Source organism: Capricornis sumatraensis, chromosome 3, assembly GCF_032405125.1.
Source record: "Capricornis sumatraensis isolate serow.1 chromosome 3, serow.2, whole genome shotgun sequence".
NCBI lineage: Eukaryota > Metazoa > Chordata > Mammalia > Artiodactyla > Bovidae > Capricornis > Capricornis sumatraensis.
The window spans coordinates 128,899,690-128,915,207 of NC_091071.1; the positions used below are offsets into that span (position 1 = coordinate 128,899,690).

Here is a 15,518-nt window from a genome sequence, read left to right on the forward strand (position 1 = left end):
ATACCAGAAAGGGTTGCCATTTCCTCCTCCAGGGGATCTTCCTGACCCAAGAAGACTGAGTATTAATTTTTAGAATCAAAGAAACTATTCAATCAACTTTTCTGCATGTGTAAGTTAACGTCAACAACATCAAAGCAGCTCACATTGACACATTCTATAGTGTATAAGTTTACTGATGTTTGTATTGATGTTCTCAAATAAGAGTTTACTTAAAGAAGGAAAGCTAGCTATGTATATTGAGCGACTGTTTCTAGATTCCAGCTGTTCAATAACTAAAGAGAAGGTTTATTTATCTAATTACTTATTGAAGAAAAATTACTGGAAAAGGTCAGTTTTCATTCCAATCCCAAAGAAAGGCAATGCCAAAGAATGCTCAAACTACTGCACAATTGCACTCATCTCACATGCTAGTAAAGTAATGCTCTAAATTCTCCAAGCCAGGCTTCAGCAATACGTGAACCGTGAACTTCCTGATGTTCAAGCTGGTTTTAGAAAAGGCAGAGGAACCAGAGATCAAATTGCCAACATCCGCTGGATCATGGAAAAAGCAAGAGTTCCAGAAAAACATCTATTTCTGCTTTATTGACTATGCCAAAGCCTTTGACTGTGTGGATCACAATAAACTGTGGAAAATTCTGAAAGAGATGGGAATACCAGACCACCTGACCTGCCTCTTGAGAAATACGTATGCAGGCTAGGAAGTGACAGTTAGAACTGGACATGGAACAACAGACTGGATCCAAATAGGAAAAGGAGTATGTCAAAGCTGTATATCGTCACCCTGTTTATTTAACATCCATGCAGAGTACATCATGAGAAATGCTGGGCTGGAAGAAACACAAGCTGGAATCAAAGATTGCCAGGACAAATATCAATAACCTCAGATATGCAGATGACACCACCCTTATGGCAGAAAGTGAAGAGGAACTAAAAAGCCTCTTGATGAAAGTGAAAGAGGAGAGCAAAAACATTGGCTTAAAGCTCAACATTCAGAAAACTAAGATCATGGCATCTGGTCCCATCACTCATGGCAAATAGATGGGGAAACAGTGGAAAAAGTGTCAGACTTTATTTTCGGGGCCTCCAAAATCACTGCAGATGGTGACTGCAGTCATGAAATTAAAAGATGCTTACTCCTTGGAAGAAAAGTTATGACCAACATAGATAGCATACTGAAAAGCAGAGACATTACTTTGCCAACTAAGGTCCATCTAGTCAAGGCTATGGTTTTTCCAGTGGTCATGTATGGATGTGAGAGTTGGACTGTGAAGAAGGCTGAGTGCAGAAGAATTGATGCTTTTGAACTGTGGTGTTGAAGAAGACTCTCGAGAGTCCCTTGGACTGCAAGGAGATCCAACCAGTCCATTGTGAAGGAGATCAGCCCTGGATGTTCTTTGGAAGGAATGATCCGAAAGCTGAAACTCCAGTACTTTGGCCACCTCATGTGAAGAGTTGACTCATTGGAAAAGACTCTGATGCTGGGAGAGATTGGGGGCAGGAGGAGAAGGGGACGACCGAGGATGAGATGGCTGGATGGCATCACTGACTCGATGGATGCAAGTCTGAGTGAACTTAGGGAGTTGGTGATGGACAGGGAGGCCTGGTGTGCTGCGATTCATGGGGTCGCAAAGAGTCGGACACAACTGAGCAACTGCACTGAACTGAACTGAAATGAACTGAATGTTTACCCAATACTACTGTCAAAGTACCCTGGGGCCTTACTGCAGCTGTGAGTGGCACATCTTCATTCCTTAAATATGATTATACATTTATGACGTGCTAGGCAATCATGTGCACAAAAGAATAAGCCCTGCTCCCTAACCTAAAAATGTTTGTGGAGTAAATCATTAAATGATTCAACAAAACTCACAGTATACACATATATGAAATAAAAATCTTCATTTTTGCTATGTCATTTTTGTCCACACAAATGTTTTAAAACCACCATAGTTTACTTAGGAATAAGAAATTTCATTTTTACCTCCTTTTCTTTTCCAACAACAGTTTGAAGGTAGAGATTAATTCAAGATAAGAGGTAGGTGTCACATAATTGTATCTTTGAAGTTCAACATAGAAGGATGTCGATAAATCTATAGTAGAAGTGTGGAAGCTTTTACACATCTCAATACAGCCGTCTCGTATTTCCTCTGACATTTCAATGTCTTCCAGGAAGCGGGAGGCAACTGCCTGTAGTGCATCTTCAGGCCAGGACTGAATGTAAGATAAATGCTTTAGCATATCATCAAAGTTACTGACAGGAGTCTGTTACTACTACTGAGGTCCTTCACAGATGGTGGAAATGCAGGGGAAAGCATGAGGAATGGAATGGGACAGAAACTCAGGATAAACTTCCCCCCAAGTACTTGGCTGCTTAGGACAGGGAGCCAGTAGCTAATGCATGTAATGTTGTTAACTCTTTCTGGTTTGTTCAGGAGTTAGAGAAATTGTACATGAGTATTGCAAGAGCAAGGAAGAAAAAAAGGAACCATATTTATAGAATGTGTATCTTTTTGCACATTTTACTATTATTATCTCATTCAATTCTCCCCAAATTTCTGAGGTAAATGTTACTATCCTTTACCCTAAACTCCAGAATTAGATGAATAGCTACCTCCTTGATTTCCTCCATAACTGCCTCAAACTCAACAAGTCTGAATCATGGCCAATATCTCCCCCTAAATAGTTGCAATCTTCCCAACTTAGTAAACACCTCAATTCTATATCCATCTCGAAATCCAGTTCTATGGGCACCATCCCTAAAATAGCTTCCAACTCTTTTCCTACTACACCTATAATCACCATTGCAGTTCAACTCTGTTATCATTTTTCTGGAATATTTCAACAGTGTCCTAATTGTCCACCATGCTTGTGTACTCTATGGAGTTGTCAGAGTGATCTCATCAAATGCAGAATATTAACAGCTAATTTCACACTCTCAATTTACAATTGTTTGAAGACTTCCCAACATATTCAAAACAAAATCCAAAGTTAATCTGTAAATATCTACTTGATCTGGCCCTTTCCACCTTTACAACCCAACTCTATGATTTCCCCCTCAGGTACTATGCCCTTGTCACCCTGAGTTTTTCTCACCCTATTCATTCTTCCTATGAAGCTCTTGTCTTCACTAATTTCTTGTCTCTGACCAGATCCTCTCAGTACTGACACTTTTTGCCCTTTATGTTTCTTCCTAAAGGTCACTGATTCAGAAAACCTTTTACTCCATTTATGCTACCCTGTATGATGGAATTATTTTTCACTAATTTGTAAGTATGTAAGTAAACTCAAGAAAAGCAGAAGCCTAGTCTATTTCATTTTCTGACTCATCTCCAGCTTTAGAATAAGATCTGCTACAAAACAAGGGTTCAATAAATGTTTTTTCATGAAATCTTAGCAGACATTGGAGGGACAAAGGGGCTCTATGTACATTCCCCAAGGTAAAAAATTCCCATGTGTTAGATCTCACTCACAGGATCTCTGCCACAGCTCACAAACTTCCTACCCTATGCCCTCGTATGTCTGTACTTCTGATACTGAAATTTATTAGAAAAAGTGGTCACTGGGAGTTTCTTCTTTTTGACTTTCTGCCAGGTTTAATGGAAAGAGACTGGAGGGTGGGAGAAGAGAGAAGTAGAGGCATTTCTATCCCTTCTTCTTTCTAGCAGAAGCTGAACTCTAGTTTTGGGGTTCCTGGTCCCGTCAGACTTTCCTACTTCCACAGCTTCAAGCTCTGGTAACACGTTTTCCTCCCTATGCCCCTTAAAACCCAGCTGTAGTAACATCTTCTTGCTATGCTTTACCATTCCCTGCCTCACCATCCCTCTCAAGTTCCTTTAATCCTGCCCACGCCTTCATGAACAGTTCCGTCATTCAACTCTCCTCAGTGAGGCCTTCCCAGGTATTCTTTCTTCCCTGTCAGGAACCTGTCAGATACACAACTTTATCCTAAAACTTTCTACAATAAGTTGATGTCAGTGACTGTATAGACTAGTAATAAAAAGTTTTTCTGTTACAATGATTTTTGAATTTTTATTTCATAAAATATATTATTATTGATCAGAAAATTTTGCTGAGTCACAATTGCAGGGGGTGGGGTGGACTCTAAAATAAGTTATGCTGATGATGGAGAATCAGTATTTCTAGAAGTCTATCTAAAATGTACAGGACAATACCTGAAACCAGTCAATGGTACAGCAGTTTACTAGAGCAGGGAACTTTCTAAGACGAATCCGAAATGCATCTCCAATGGGACTCATGGCAAGGACGACGTGCAGTTGGTTGCGGCAGCGGTCAACAAACATGTTGAAAAGAGCTATGGGGCTTCCGTCTGTTTGTTTGGTTTTATCCCGCTGGCGATCTATCTGACGCATCTTAGCACATATCTCCTGTTTCTCATCCAATGCAAAGAGATTTGGAACCTCCCCAGCATTTAGCAGATTGTTGACATCTTCTAGAAATGACTCCTTTTTAATCTGAGTATCTGTAAATAGGAAAACACCCTGCATCTCCCCTTCAGCACATTTTCTTAAGATCACTTTTAAATCTTCATGCCACTCAGAGTTACCATAGCCCTTGGCAATTTCAACCTGGAAAACTGAAGAATCAGCCATGTGGGCAGCTAATCTGGTGACGGACTGCCTTCCACTACCTCCAACACCAACAAGAAGAGCATGGCTGCGAGGCTGTTTCAGGATCCTGGAAATTCTGCTGATGTGCTCGATGGCAAACCGGAACAAGACAAGGTTCATTGTTTTTTTGCTCATATTGTTGTATTCTTCTAGGTGAGCTTCTACAATCACCCGGAGAGCATCCACATCTGCAATTTCTCTGTAGTTGGTATCCTCTCTCTTGGGATCGTGGAAATCACAGAACATTAAGCTGCGTAAATCATCTTCTCCCACTATCCCATCATTATCAAAATCCAAACTTCGAAAAAGCTCATGAAAATTTTCTTCCATATATGTTTTTAAGATTTCTTGAATGTAGCTGATAAGCCAACTTCTGTCTGCATTATCCAGAAGGCGATCATAATATACTCTCAGGACCTGTACAATAATTAAAAAGCAGCTTTAAGAATCGATTTTCCTATTTTAAAGTGTTATTTATGTGCTAATCTGAAGTAATATAAAAAGTACTCTCAAGAAATTTCCATGGGTTTTATTAAAAGCACATCTAAGCAAGGAATGGCATAATATTTATTTTAAATATTAAATTTGATCATATATTTGGAATAAAACATAGTTACATTGTTACCAATAAGTGAAGGTAAATTAGGGAGACTGCACCAGATTATAGAGGTATTAAGTGCACTAAGGACTAGAGAGGGTAGGTGACTGCCTTTGCTGGTCATACAGATACAGGTAACAGAACTGGGCCCCAGTGTCTAGTGTTTTGCAACTCCCTTGCAGTGATTGTTGCCTTTTCCAAGCCAGATAATATTTTGAATTTATTGGCAAATCTATAGATATTAAGAGAAGGTAATGGTACCCCACTCCAGTACTCTTGCCTGGAAAATCCCATGGACGGAGGAGCCTGGTAGGCTGCAGTTCATGGGATTGCTAAGAGTCAGACACGACTGAGTAACTTCACTTTCACTTTTCACTTTCATGCATTAGAGAAGGAAATGGCACCCCACTCCAGTGTTCTTGCCTGGAGAATCCCAGGGACAGGGGAGCCTGGTGGGCTGCCATCTATGGGGTCGCACAGAGTTGGACACAACTGAAGCGACTTAGCAGCAGCAGCAGCATAGGTATTACTGTCTTTATAAAAGCATATTTTATAGAAAATGTAAGAATGTCTTAGATGGAGGGAACTTTGTTTTGGACATGTTAATTATTTTTTTTGTAAGTAACTGCAGATGCAATATACTAAAATAGATCTCCACTTACATGCACATGTTGAGAGACTATAAAAATAATCATTTGCTACATAACTATTAATATTTCCTCAGAGTGGTATGAATATCTCTATAGCTCAGTCAGTAAAGAATTCGTCTGCAATGCAGGAGACCTGGGTTCAATTCCTGGGTCAGAAAGATCCCCTGAAAAGGGGACAGGCTACCCACTCCAGTATTCTTGGGCTTCCCTTGGGGCTCAGCTGGTAAAGAATCCCTCTGCAATGTGGGAGACCTGGGTTCGATCCCTGGGTTGGGAAAATCCCCTGGAGAAGGGAAAGGCTACCAACTCCAGTATTCTGACCTGGAGAATTCCATGGACTATATAGAAAATAGCGTCTCAAACAGTAAGACACAAATGAGAGACTTTTACTTTCACTTTACAGTCTGTTTTGGACAGAATTGTTTCCCCTGTGACCACATCTGTAATTGAAGCCTTATCCCTTAATGTGACTGTATTTAGAGAGAGGTCCATTAAGAAGGTAATTGAATTTAAAAAAGTCATGTGGGTAGGGCCCTAATCCTACAGGACTGGTGTTCTTGTAGGAAAAGGAAAGGACACCAGAGCCCTCATTCTGTCATGGCAGGAACACAGAAGAAAGAGCCTCTGAGGACACCATGTGAAGGAAACCCTCTGTGAGCCAGAAGAGAGCCTCATCAGAAATCCACACAGACAGCACCTTCATTTTGTACTTTTGGCCTCCAGAGGTATGGAAAGGTAAAATTCTGTTGTTTAAGATACTCAGTCTGTGGTACTTTTATTATGACAGCACTAGCAGACTAATCATAGAAGGCAATGGCACCCCACTCCAGTACTCTTGCCTGGAAAATCCCATGGATGGAGGAGCCTGGTAGGCCACAGTCCATGGGGTCGCTAAGAGTCGGACACAACTGTGCGACTTCCCTTTCACTTTTCACTTTCATGCATTGGAGAGGGAAATGGAAACCCACTCCAGTGTTCTTGCCTGGAGAATCCCAGGGGAGCCTGGTGGGCTGCCGTCTATGGGGTCACACAGAGTCGAACACGACTGAAGCAACTTAGCAGCAGCAGCAGCAGCAACAGACCAATACTCATATGATACAAGCAATGCATATCTCTGTCGGCTAAATTTCTAACATTAATCCTGTATGTATCAGCTTTTTCACCTTATAAAACAGAAGTGGTAATACTTGCCTTACAAATCACATAGATGCATGGCAAAAAATGAAATGACAACAGGTATGAAAGCACTGTAGAACTGAGAAATAATTATTACAAACTGCCTTGGAATCAGCCTAATTGTGTTTAACAATAATGATTTTAGTATTTTCACTGCTGTCAAGTTGACATACTAGTGTCATCCCTTTTCATAACACCAGTGGCTACATAAATGATATGATAGAAGCTTCCCACTTACTCTGACCAAATAGTGCAAAAGCTATTTCTCTCCTGGACAACTGGGTTTCCCAAAATATGACAAGAGTCACTTCCTTAGCTTGAGACACTGAAGCCCCCTTTCTTTTAATGAGGAAAGGAAACTAAACTAAGCCAACCACATATATTGGGCATCAGTGTTTAAGCATGAATCAAGTATAATATCATCTAACTGCAATTAAGCAAGAACCCAAGACAGTGTTTCTCAAAGACAAGTCAACACACCTGCATCTAGGGCCCCATTCTGTAACTGTTGACTTACAAATTTTGAGGATGATGACTAGGAAGATTCTTTTTCTTTTTTAAAATTTCCTTACCATAAGGTACAAAAATCTTCAGTGTACATCTCCAGGAATGTTCACACATTATACACCCACATAACTACCACCAAGATCAAGATACAGAACATTCTCAATACCTTAGCAGACTCTCTCACCCTCACTTCTGTGGATAGCTGCCCTCCTCCCTCCCCCACAGGGAACTTTTATTCTATTGCCATCCCTTATGTTTTTAAAAGTTTCCATTATAAATCTAAACCTTTGCAGGGAAGAATTTATCCTGTATTTGTGCTTTGAACTTATTTATCTTAAAAGTCTTGATTACAAATTCTTTTAATTATGTATAATTTATATATCATAAAATTCACTTTTAAAGCATATAATTCAACAGCTTTTAGAATATTCACAATGTTGTGTAACCATTGCCACCATCTAATTCTAGATCTTTTTCAACACCCCCAAAGAAACCCTATACCCATTAGCAGTCACTCCTTACTATTCCTACTCCATGTCCCCACAGCCTCTGGCAGCCATTAATCTACTTTCTGTCACTATGCATTTGCTTATTCCAGACATTTCATATAAATGGAAAAATAATATATTGAATTTGGCCTTTTGTGTCTCGCTTCTTTCACTTAGTGTAATGTTTTCTAGTTTTGTTCATGTTGTAACATATATCCTTATTTCTTTTTAGGGCTGAGAAGAGCTCCATTGTGTGTATGTATACACACACACACACACACACACACACAGAGCCCACATTCGTTTGTCTGTTCATCAGCCAATGTATATTTGAATTGTTTCCACTTTTTGGCTATTATGAATAAGTCTGCTAACACTCATGAACTAACAAAAAAACAAAAGTATTTCCATCTCAAAATTATTTGAAGTCAAACTGAAAGGATTAAAGTCACTTAAAGGAGATTTAAAATGATAGCTCTTTTGAAACAGTCTATAAATCAATAGAAAGTCCTGAAAATCAGAGATAAAGCTTCTTAAGTGTCATAGAATATGCTAGTGTGAAGTATTTTTAAAAATTATCCTGACCATTGACCTTCATAATGCCAAACAGTGGAATGCATTTCAACAATTGCTGGATATTTCTTCACCCAGTTTTTGGCATGATAAAATCTTTGTTTCTTGCATAATCATGTTTTAGTAGCACAGAGATTTACCTCATGAACCCAAAGACGTTTAATCACTTCTTTGGTCTCTGCTGTTTCTGGTCTTGACAAACATACACCCTGAATGACACGGGAGAAATCTCGGAGGTTGAACAGGTAGTGAGATTTAGCTGGAGTAGGCAAGAGATTCTTCATTGCTTCTTTATACAGAGTCATTGTACCATTTACAATTTGTGTTGTCAAATCTAGAAAGTCATCTGGAAATTTATAACTGAAAATTTTTTTAAGTGAAAATAAAGAAAATATTAGCAAACACAGAATTATGATACATAGTGATATTTAGTACAACTAATATGAAAGTTTCTTATATTAAATCAATTGATTTAGTTTATAAAATTACCACTTCTTGTTTAATAATAATAATAGAATTTTTACTTCTTTTAAAGCTACTTTCCATTCATTATTTTATGTTCACAGGAACTCCATGAGTAAGCAGGACCAGTTTAATGAGCTTAAAACTGCTTAAATAAATGGGCAGAAGAGCCAGCCAAGGAACCCATATTATGTAACTCAAACCCAGGATCTACTAGATGATGCTTCCTAACCTCTTCTACTACCTGGCATTCTTAGCTGCATATAGATAGGATCCTTGAAGAACACTGGTGAAATGGGTAGTTTCAGAAAAAGGGAAGGGAGAAAAAAAATCAGAAAAAAGTAGGGAAAGGGGAAAAAGAAAAAAGAGAGTTAAAACAAAGTGAAATAGTGAACCAAGATTTCTTTTAAAGGGCAAAGGAATGATTAAGGTAGAAAGAACCTGGGGAGAGAATATCCATTTGAAAAAATTGGCTTTATTTCACTTCTGGCTTGATGAGCAGTCAGCTTTCCCCTCCATCACCATTGCATAAGACAAGGAATGACAATTTCCTGAGAATGGTGTCCACATCAGGGAGCCAAGACTTGTACTGCTCAGGGCCACTTGGCTCTCTACATCCAAGAATCTTGTGGAGAAGTGCTGAGTGTCCAGATCTAGGGAGCAACATTTACCCAGGGCACAGGCTCCAAGGCTATACTCAAACCTGGACATGGACACCCCTGGGGACTCATGAGTTTTACTAGAGGGTGTCAAAGTCACAGGATAAACCTGGCAATCTTTCCAGCATTAACTGAACTACATGGCAAAAATTTAAAATATTGACTGTTCCAGCATGGACATATTACACAACAGGATGCAAAATGTGTATGAATTTTTAGGTTAAAATCTAAGACATCAGACAAATAAAGGAAAAAGAGAGAGATCCTGCAGGCTTTTTGTGTTCTGTTCCCATTCCTGGAGATGGGAGCAGAGGGAAGAAACTGCTGTCTGTTACCTTCTTCCTTGTCTAGAGGTGCTTTTGTGGAAGTTTGAGAAGCACTACTTATACTGACATGTTCCCCAAAGATTTTATACCCACTAAGGAAAAAACAAACACACTTGCAATTACTTACCAGGTTTTTAAATGCCAGGTTAAGATTCTAGAAAATATTGTAAACATAGATTTATCACTAAACTCATTGATTGTTATAATATTAAAATGCCGCATGTATCGAGGAGTTACTGGATTTCGACCACCACCTAAATATCAAAAAGGACAATCCTTAACAATGCTACTCGTATATAACAGAGTATTTTCTCTACACTTTACAGCATAAAACAGCATGAAAGATGGACAAATGGCACACAGAGAGAAGTAATCGATTATTTGGATAACCTTGATCTTCAAACAGTCTTTTTCTCAACCTCAAAGTATTGTTTTCTAGTTGAAAATGATCTGTATAAGTTCAATCAGATATAATCTTGGTCAGGTCTATTTACCAAAGGAAATCCAAGCAGACAGAAAGACCCAGTGTCCACTTTCTCCATGATTCATACACAGCCCAAACCAATAAACTATCAAACATTCTCATTACAATACAATATTAGGACAATACTATATAATATTAATATAACATTGTATGCAATGTTAATATAATCCTGATGGTTCTGATTGACCACACTTTAAGGTCGTTTTCACATGGCTGAAATTCAGCATGACCTTGACATACAGCCTTGTTCTTCCCTCACATCTTGAAATACATTTCCCTAAGACTAGTCTTTGTGGTTCACATGGCCACTTCACTGGCTGCTTTCAATTTTAAAAATTGGAGGAATATCTCATTTTCACAAAATAATTATTACAATCTCAAATATGAAATTTTAAAAACAGATTTAGAATGTAACACCATATTATAAAATTGGTTTATATTATCATCCTCATATGTATCAATAAAATGCACTGTCTCTTTAAAGGGATTCTATCATGAAATCTCCAGTAAAGAGTGGTTTTAAAAATGCGTAATATCTTTAATATATACTTTGCTTAAAAACCTATAGGTTCAGGTTTTACGTTTGTTTTAAACCAAGTAAATCTGTACTTTGCTTTTATCACTGCATTATACTGTGCTGATTCTAAAAACATAAACAATGTGTGAAAGCATATAACTAGTAGTCTATAATTATAGATCAAAACAGTTAGGTATTGCTATGTATTTAGAAGCTCATAATAAACACTGATTTACCTGGGCAAGTTTAAGGAGATGGAGAAAGGGCTACAGAAGGAAAGGTGTAAGATCATATACCCAGCTGTGTCTTCAACCTTTCCTCCCAGAGAACACTCAGAAATGGTGGTCTTTGCTTAGAAAATGAGGTCCAAGAGGAAAAGGTATCTCATGGATTCAGTCTGCTCCCCTGTCCAGTCCCCGAAGAGGCAGGGAAAGTAGACACTTACTACAAATGACTGCTGGGGGATGGGAAGAGGCAAAGCAGAACTGAAGTCTGGGACCCAGGAGTAATAGAATTAGAAAAAAAAAAAGAAGGGGGAAATAGCATTCAAAGTGGCCCCGAGAGGGTGCTGAGAGCAATTACTGACTCAGAGCAAACTGTCTCCATTACAGGTCAGATAAAGGTCAAGGGTTCAGAAGCAAATAGTGGCAAAATTCCCTAAGACATGGCACATTGAAATAAGGAAGTTATTAAAAGTATAGAGCAACAGCTTGAGTTCAGGAAAAGAACAGTTAAAGATGTCTGATTAGTTAAATCAAGCTATTTCAGATATTCTAAAATAAAAGAAAAATTTTTCCTACAGAAAGATCGCTGAGTTTATAAACTTCCCTTGAAAAGTATGAAGAATATCTAATATTTCATTCTTTTCATCATTTCCTACTTAAATTTACCTCAACAGTTCGTCTAAATCCCGAGACTCACTAAAATGGGAAGTGATTGGGATAGGAGAAAGCAGGGATGTTTCATACAGCTGAAACTTTAAGGAATGAAACAGAAGAAAATGAGCTTCTGCAGGGGAATCTGGGTTCTCAGGGGATCTGAGACCTCAAAATGCAGGAAGAGGAAATGGGGAGCAAACATGGAAGATAACATGGAAGAAAAAGGATTTGGGAGAGCTGTATGATTTGGGGAGAATCACCCCAAAAAGGCCTTCTCTGATGGCTCAGCAGGTAAAGAATCTGCCCGCAATGCAGGAGACATGAGTTCGATCCCTGGGTCAGGAGAAGGAAAGGACAACCCACTTCAGTGTTCTTCCCTGAATAACTCGAGGGACACAGGAGCCTGCAGGCTACAGTCCAGTGGACAGCAAAGATTCGGACACAACTGAGCAACTAAACACAGCACACAACACAGACCACAAAGAAGGCAATCCACTGTGCGGTGTTGATCAATGCGGTCACTCTGTTAGGTTACAACAAACAAAGAGACATAGAAAATATAGAAACACTGTAACTCAGGTTGTCTGCCAGGATTTCTCTTTCTCCTGCTCTTTATACATAGCCAGAGTGATCACAAACTCTGAAAACATACCTGGAGGTCCCATAGCACACATAATTTGAATGTCCACTAGTTTAATCATAGAACAGTCTTTTAGGTCATACCAATTCCAGTGATCTAACCACTGTCTAAGTAACTCGATGGGAGGCTGGGCCCCATACACCTCTCGAGCAGGCATATTGACATCATCTACAAAGACAACCTGAGAATGAAAGGAGAAAAGGTATTAGAAAACATTAGCATCTTAATATAGTGCCCTATGGTGCAAACAATGTTCAGGCAAAGAATAAGATTACCTTTTTGCGAAGTACATAAGTGAGAAATGATGATTTCTTTGCACATCAGGACTATCTCTTAGCATCCATGTTACCAAGGAACAGGGAGACAGTCTTATTACTCACCTTTATACTTAACAGTATAGAACTTATTAATCCTCTCATATAACTTGTTTCTCAATATGCTTTCTCTTTTTTCCTTGTACAACTTCAATAAATTAAAATAAATGAGAAAGGTGTGATCTTCAAATGATTATAAACTCTGACTGATAAGAGTGAGGCTGAGAAGGGTATTCTTGGCAGAGGAACACAGAAAAGTTAATTGAGAGCTTGGTTATTTAAAGGCCTAGAGAGCAAGCAGCAAAGACTCTGCTGAGTAAAAATGTTAATGAGAGAATTAGGAAGGAAGATAATTTCCCAGGTGAATATTCTACTTTGAATTCAAAAGGCAACTGCTTGTTTTTAATGTCAAGTTGCCAAATGCACATACAATATAAAAACACTTTTAAGAAGACTCCTTAACCAACATTTGTGATACATTAATAAAAACTGTACTACAAAAAGATGTCAAGTTCTAGTTTATCTGGTTTCCTTTCTGAATGTAACAATGCCCAAGAATAGTAACAGTGCTGTATTATATGTATAGAAACAGAGAGCAATTACCATTTTCTTGCCCAAAGGAGGACCAAAAACTCCCTTTCTTCTTTTGTCCAGTTTTGACATGATAATATTTTGCGTTTGAGCTGCTGTAGTTTGTGCTGAGAAGTTAATCAGCAGAGGCTTGTAGATATCTTTATTAAGTTGATTTAAAAGAAAATTCTGTATAATAGCAAGAAATAAGATAAGCCATAGTTGCCATTATGTTTCGACACTTGAAAATAACCACTAAGCATCACTGTTGATGTACTCAAATTTAATCTTCAAGTTTCATAATGTGAAAAGAGACGGAATCAATAGACATAACAGTTACCAAGTCAATGGAATGTCTCTATCTGTCCAGGCCCTGGGCACATGGCTTTTCTGATTTCCAAAAACACCATGCAGAGTACACACTCCTGCTGCTGCTACTGCTAAGTCGCTTCAGTTGTGTCCGACTCTGTGCGACCCCATAGACGGCAGCCCACCAGGCTCCCCCGTCCCTGGGATTCTCCAGGCAAGAACACTGGAGTGGGTTGCCATTTCCTTCTCCAATGCATGAAAGTGAAAAGTGAAAGTGAAGTTGCTCAGTCGTGTCCAACTCTTAGCGATCCCATGGACTGCAGCCTTCCACGCTCCTCCGTCCATGGGATTTTCCAGGCAAGAGTACTGGAGTGGGTTGCCATTGCCTTCTCCAATGCATGACTGAAAAGTGAAAGTGAAGTCACTGAGTCATGTCCAACTGTTAGCAACCCCATGGATTGCAGCCTACCAGGCTCCTCCGTTCATGGGATTTTCCAGGCAAGAGTACTGGAGTGGGGTGCCAGTTCCTTCTCCAGTACACACTCCTACTCATCATAAAATCATAGGGACTCAGAGCTTAAGAAACTTGGCTTAAGGTCTCAGAAATGAGACAATAACTTAGACTGCCACTTGTCTCTCTGCAGATCAAAGTTCTCTGTAATACAGCTTATTATCTTTCTACAAGTTATCTGACTTTAAGTTAGGAAGCTTACATAATATAATTTGTACTTTCAAAATGGAATTAACTGGAAAGAAGGTATAATTACAATGATTCTTAACCAAGATGTTGTGTTCTACAAATCATCTTGTAGAAGAATAATAAAATAGGAAAGTATTTACAGTACATTAAGAAGAAAAAAAGCAGATTACAAAATAATATGCGAAGTATGTTTCCAATGTTGTGAAAAGTAATTTTTTTTTTGGCCTGGGCAGTTTATTAGCTGGACTGCCATTTGATGGGAGTACAAATGACAGAAGGCTTTATTTTTACCACCCACCTCCTTGAATCATGTCTTCATTTCCTAATTCTTGATAGTATCTTAGATAAATCCTTTAGCTTTCTGTACACTTTTTAAAAAATTCAGTCCAACTCAACACCTTGATTTAAAATCTCAGTCTAAACTTCTTCCCTCCCCACTCTTGGATATTCCCTGAAACATACAGCATTTAGTACAATAAAAGCGATGTTTCAATCTCTTGGGGAAGAAATTATTCAACAAATAACACCAGAACAATTATTTGACTACATAACCCAAAGGGGGGGGGGCTGTATTAAACATAGAATCGATAAAGAACTATAAACAAATACTACCACAACTGGGGAAAAGAGAATCGACTGGGAACCTGCAACGGGGGAGGGGCCACCAACAGGTCCTCCCCTCTTCTCCACCTGCCTCTGTCTTCTTCCTATCCCACAGTTGGGTAGTGAGCACAGCTGGAGGGAGAAGGCAAAAGTCCTATTCGTTGGGGTCATTGTGATTCCTCCTGATTAAGGCTATCTTGCCTGCTTCCAGGGCAGCTTCCAAACGCCTGCTCTCTGAGAAGAGCAGATGGGAAGGTTCCTTAGATACTCCAAAGGAACATTCACATTGCACAGTTTGCTGACTGAAGAGGAGTAGTGGCATTCCCTCCCTGCTGTGGGCAGTTATATGGAATGGAGTCCCAGGAATGATCAGGTTCACTTACATTTTACATTGTCCAACTGACCCGGGAGAAACTTGCACTTATTTGCCATGCCA

At 39.1% G+C, this 15,518-nt stretch overlaps 1 protein-coding gene across 1 annotated transcript in view; it reads right to left on the minus strand.

Annotated features, from left to right (window-relative positions):
- The window catches only part of DNAH7 (dynein axonemal heavy chain 7), a 257,234-nt gene that overhangs the window by 94,675 nt on the left and 147,041 nt on the right, over positions 1 to 15,518 (minus strand). Inside the window, exons 37-42 of the mRNA XM_068967281.1 lie at positions 13,504 to 13,659; positions 12,599 to 12,767; positions 10,195 to 10,321; positions 8,761 to 8,980; positions 4,173 to 5,045; positions 1,982 to 2,211 (exon numbers count right to left, since the gene is read on the minus strand). Of these exons, the coding sequence (XP_068823382.1) occupies positions 1,982 to 2,211; positions 4,173 to 5,045; positions 8,761 to 8,980; positions 10,195 to 10,321; positions 12,599 to 12,767; positions 13,504 to 13,659 (1,775 nt within the window). The remainder of the gene's footprint in view (positions 1 to 1,981; positions 2,212 to 4,172; positions 5,046 to 8,760; positions 8,981 to 10,194; positions 10,322 to 12,598; positions 12,768 to 13,503; positions 13,660 to 15,518) is intronic.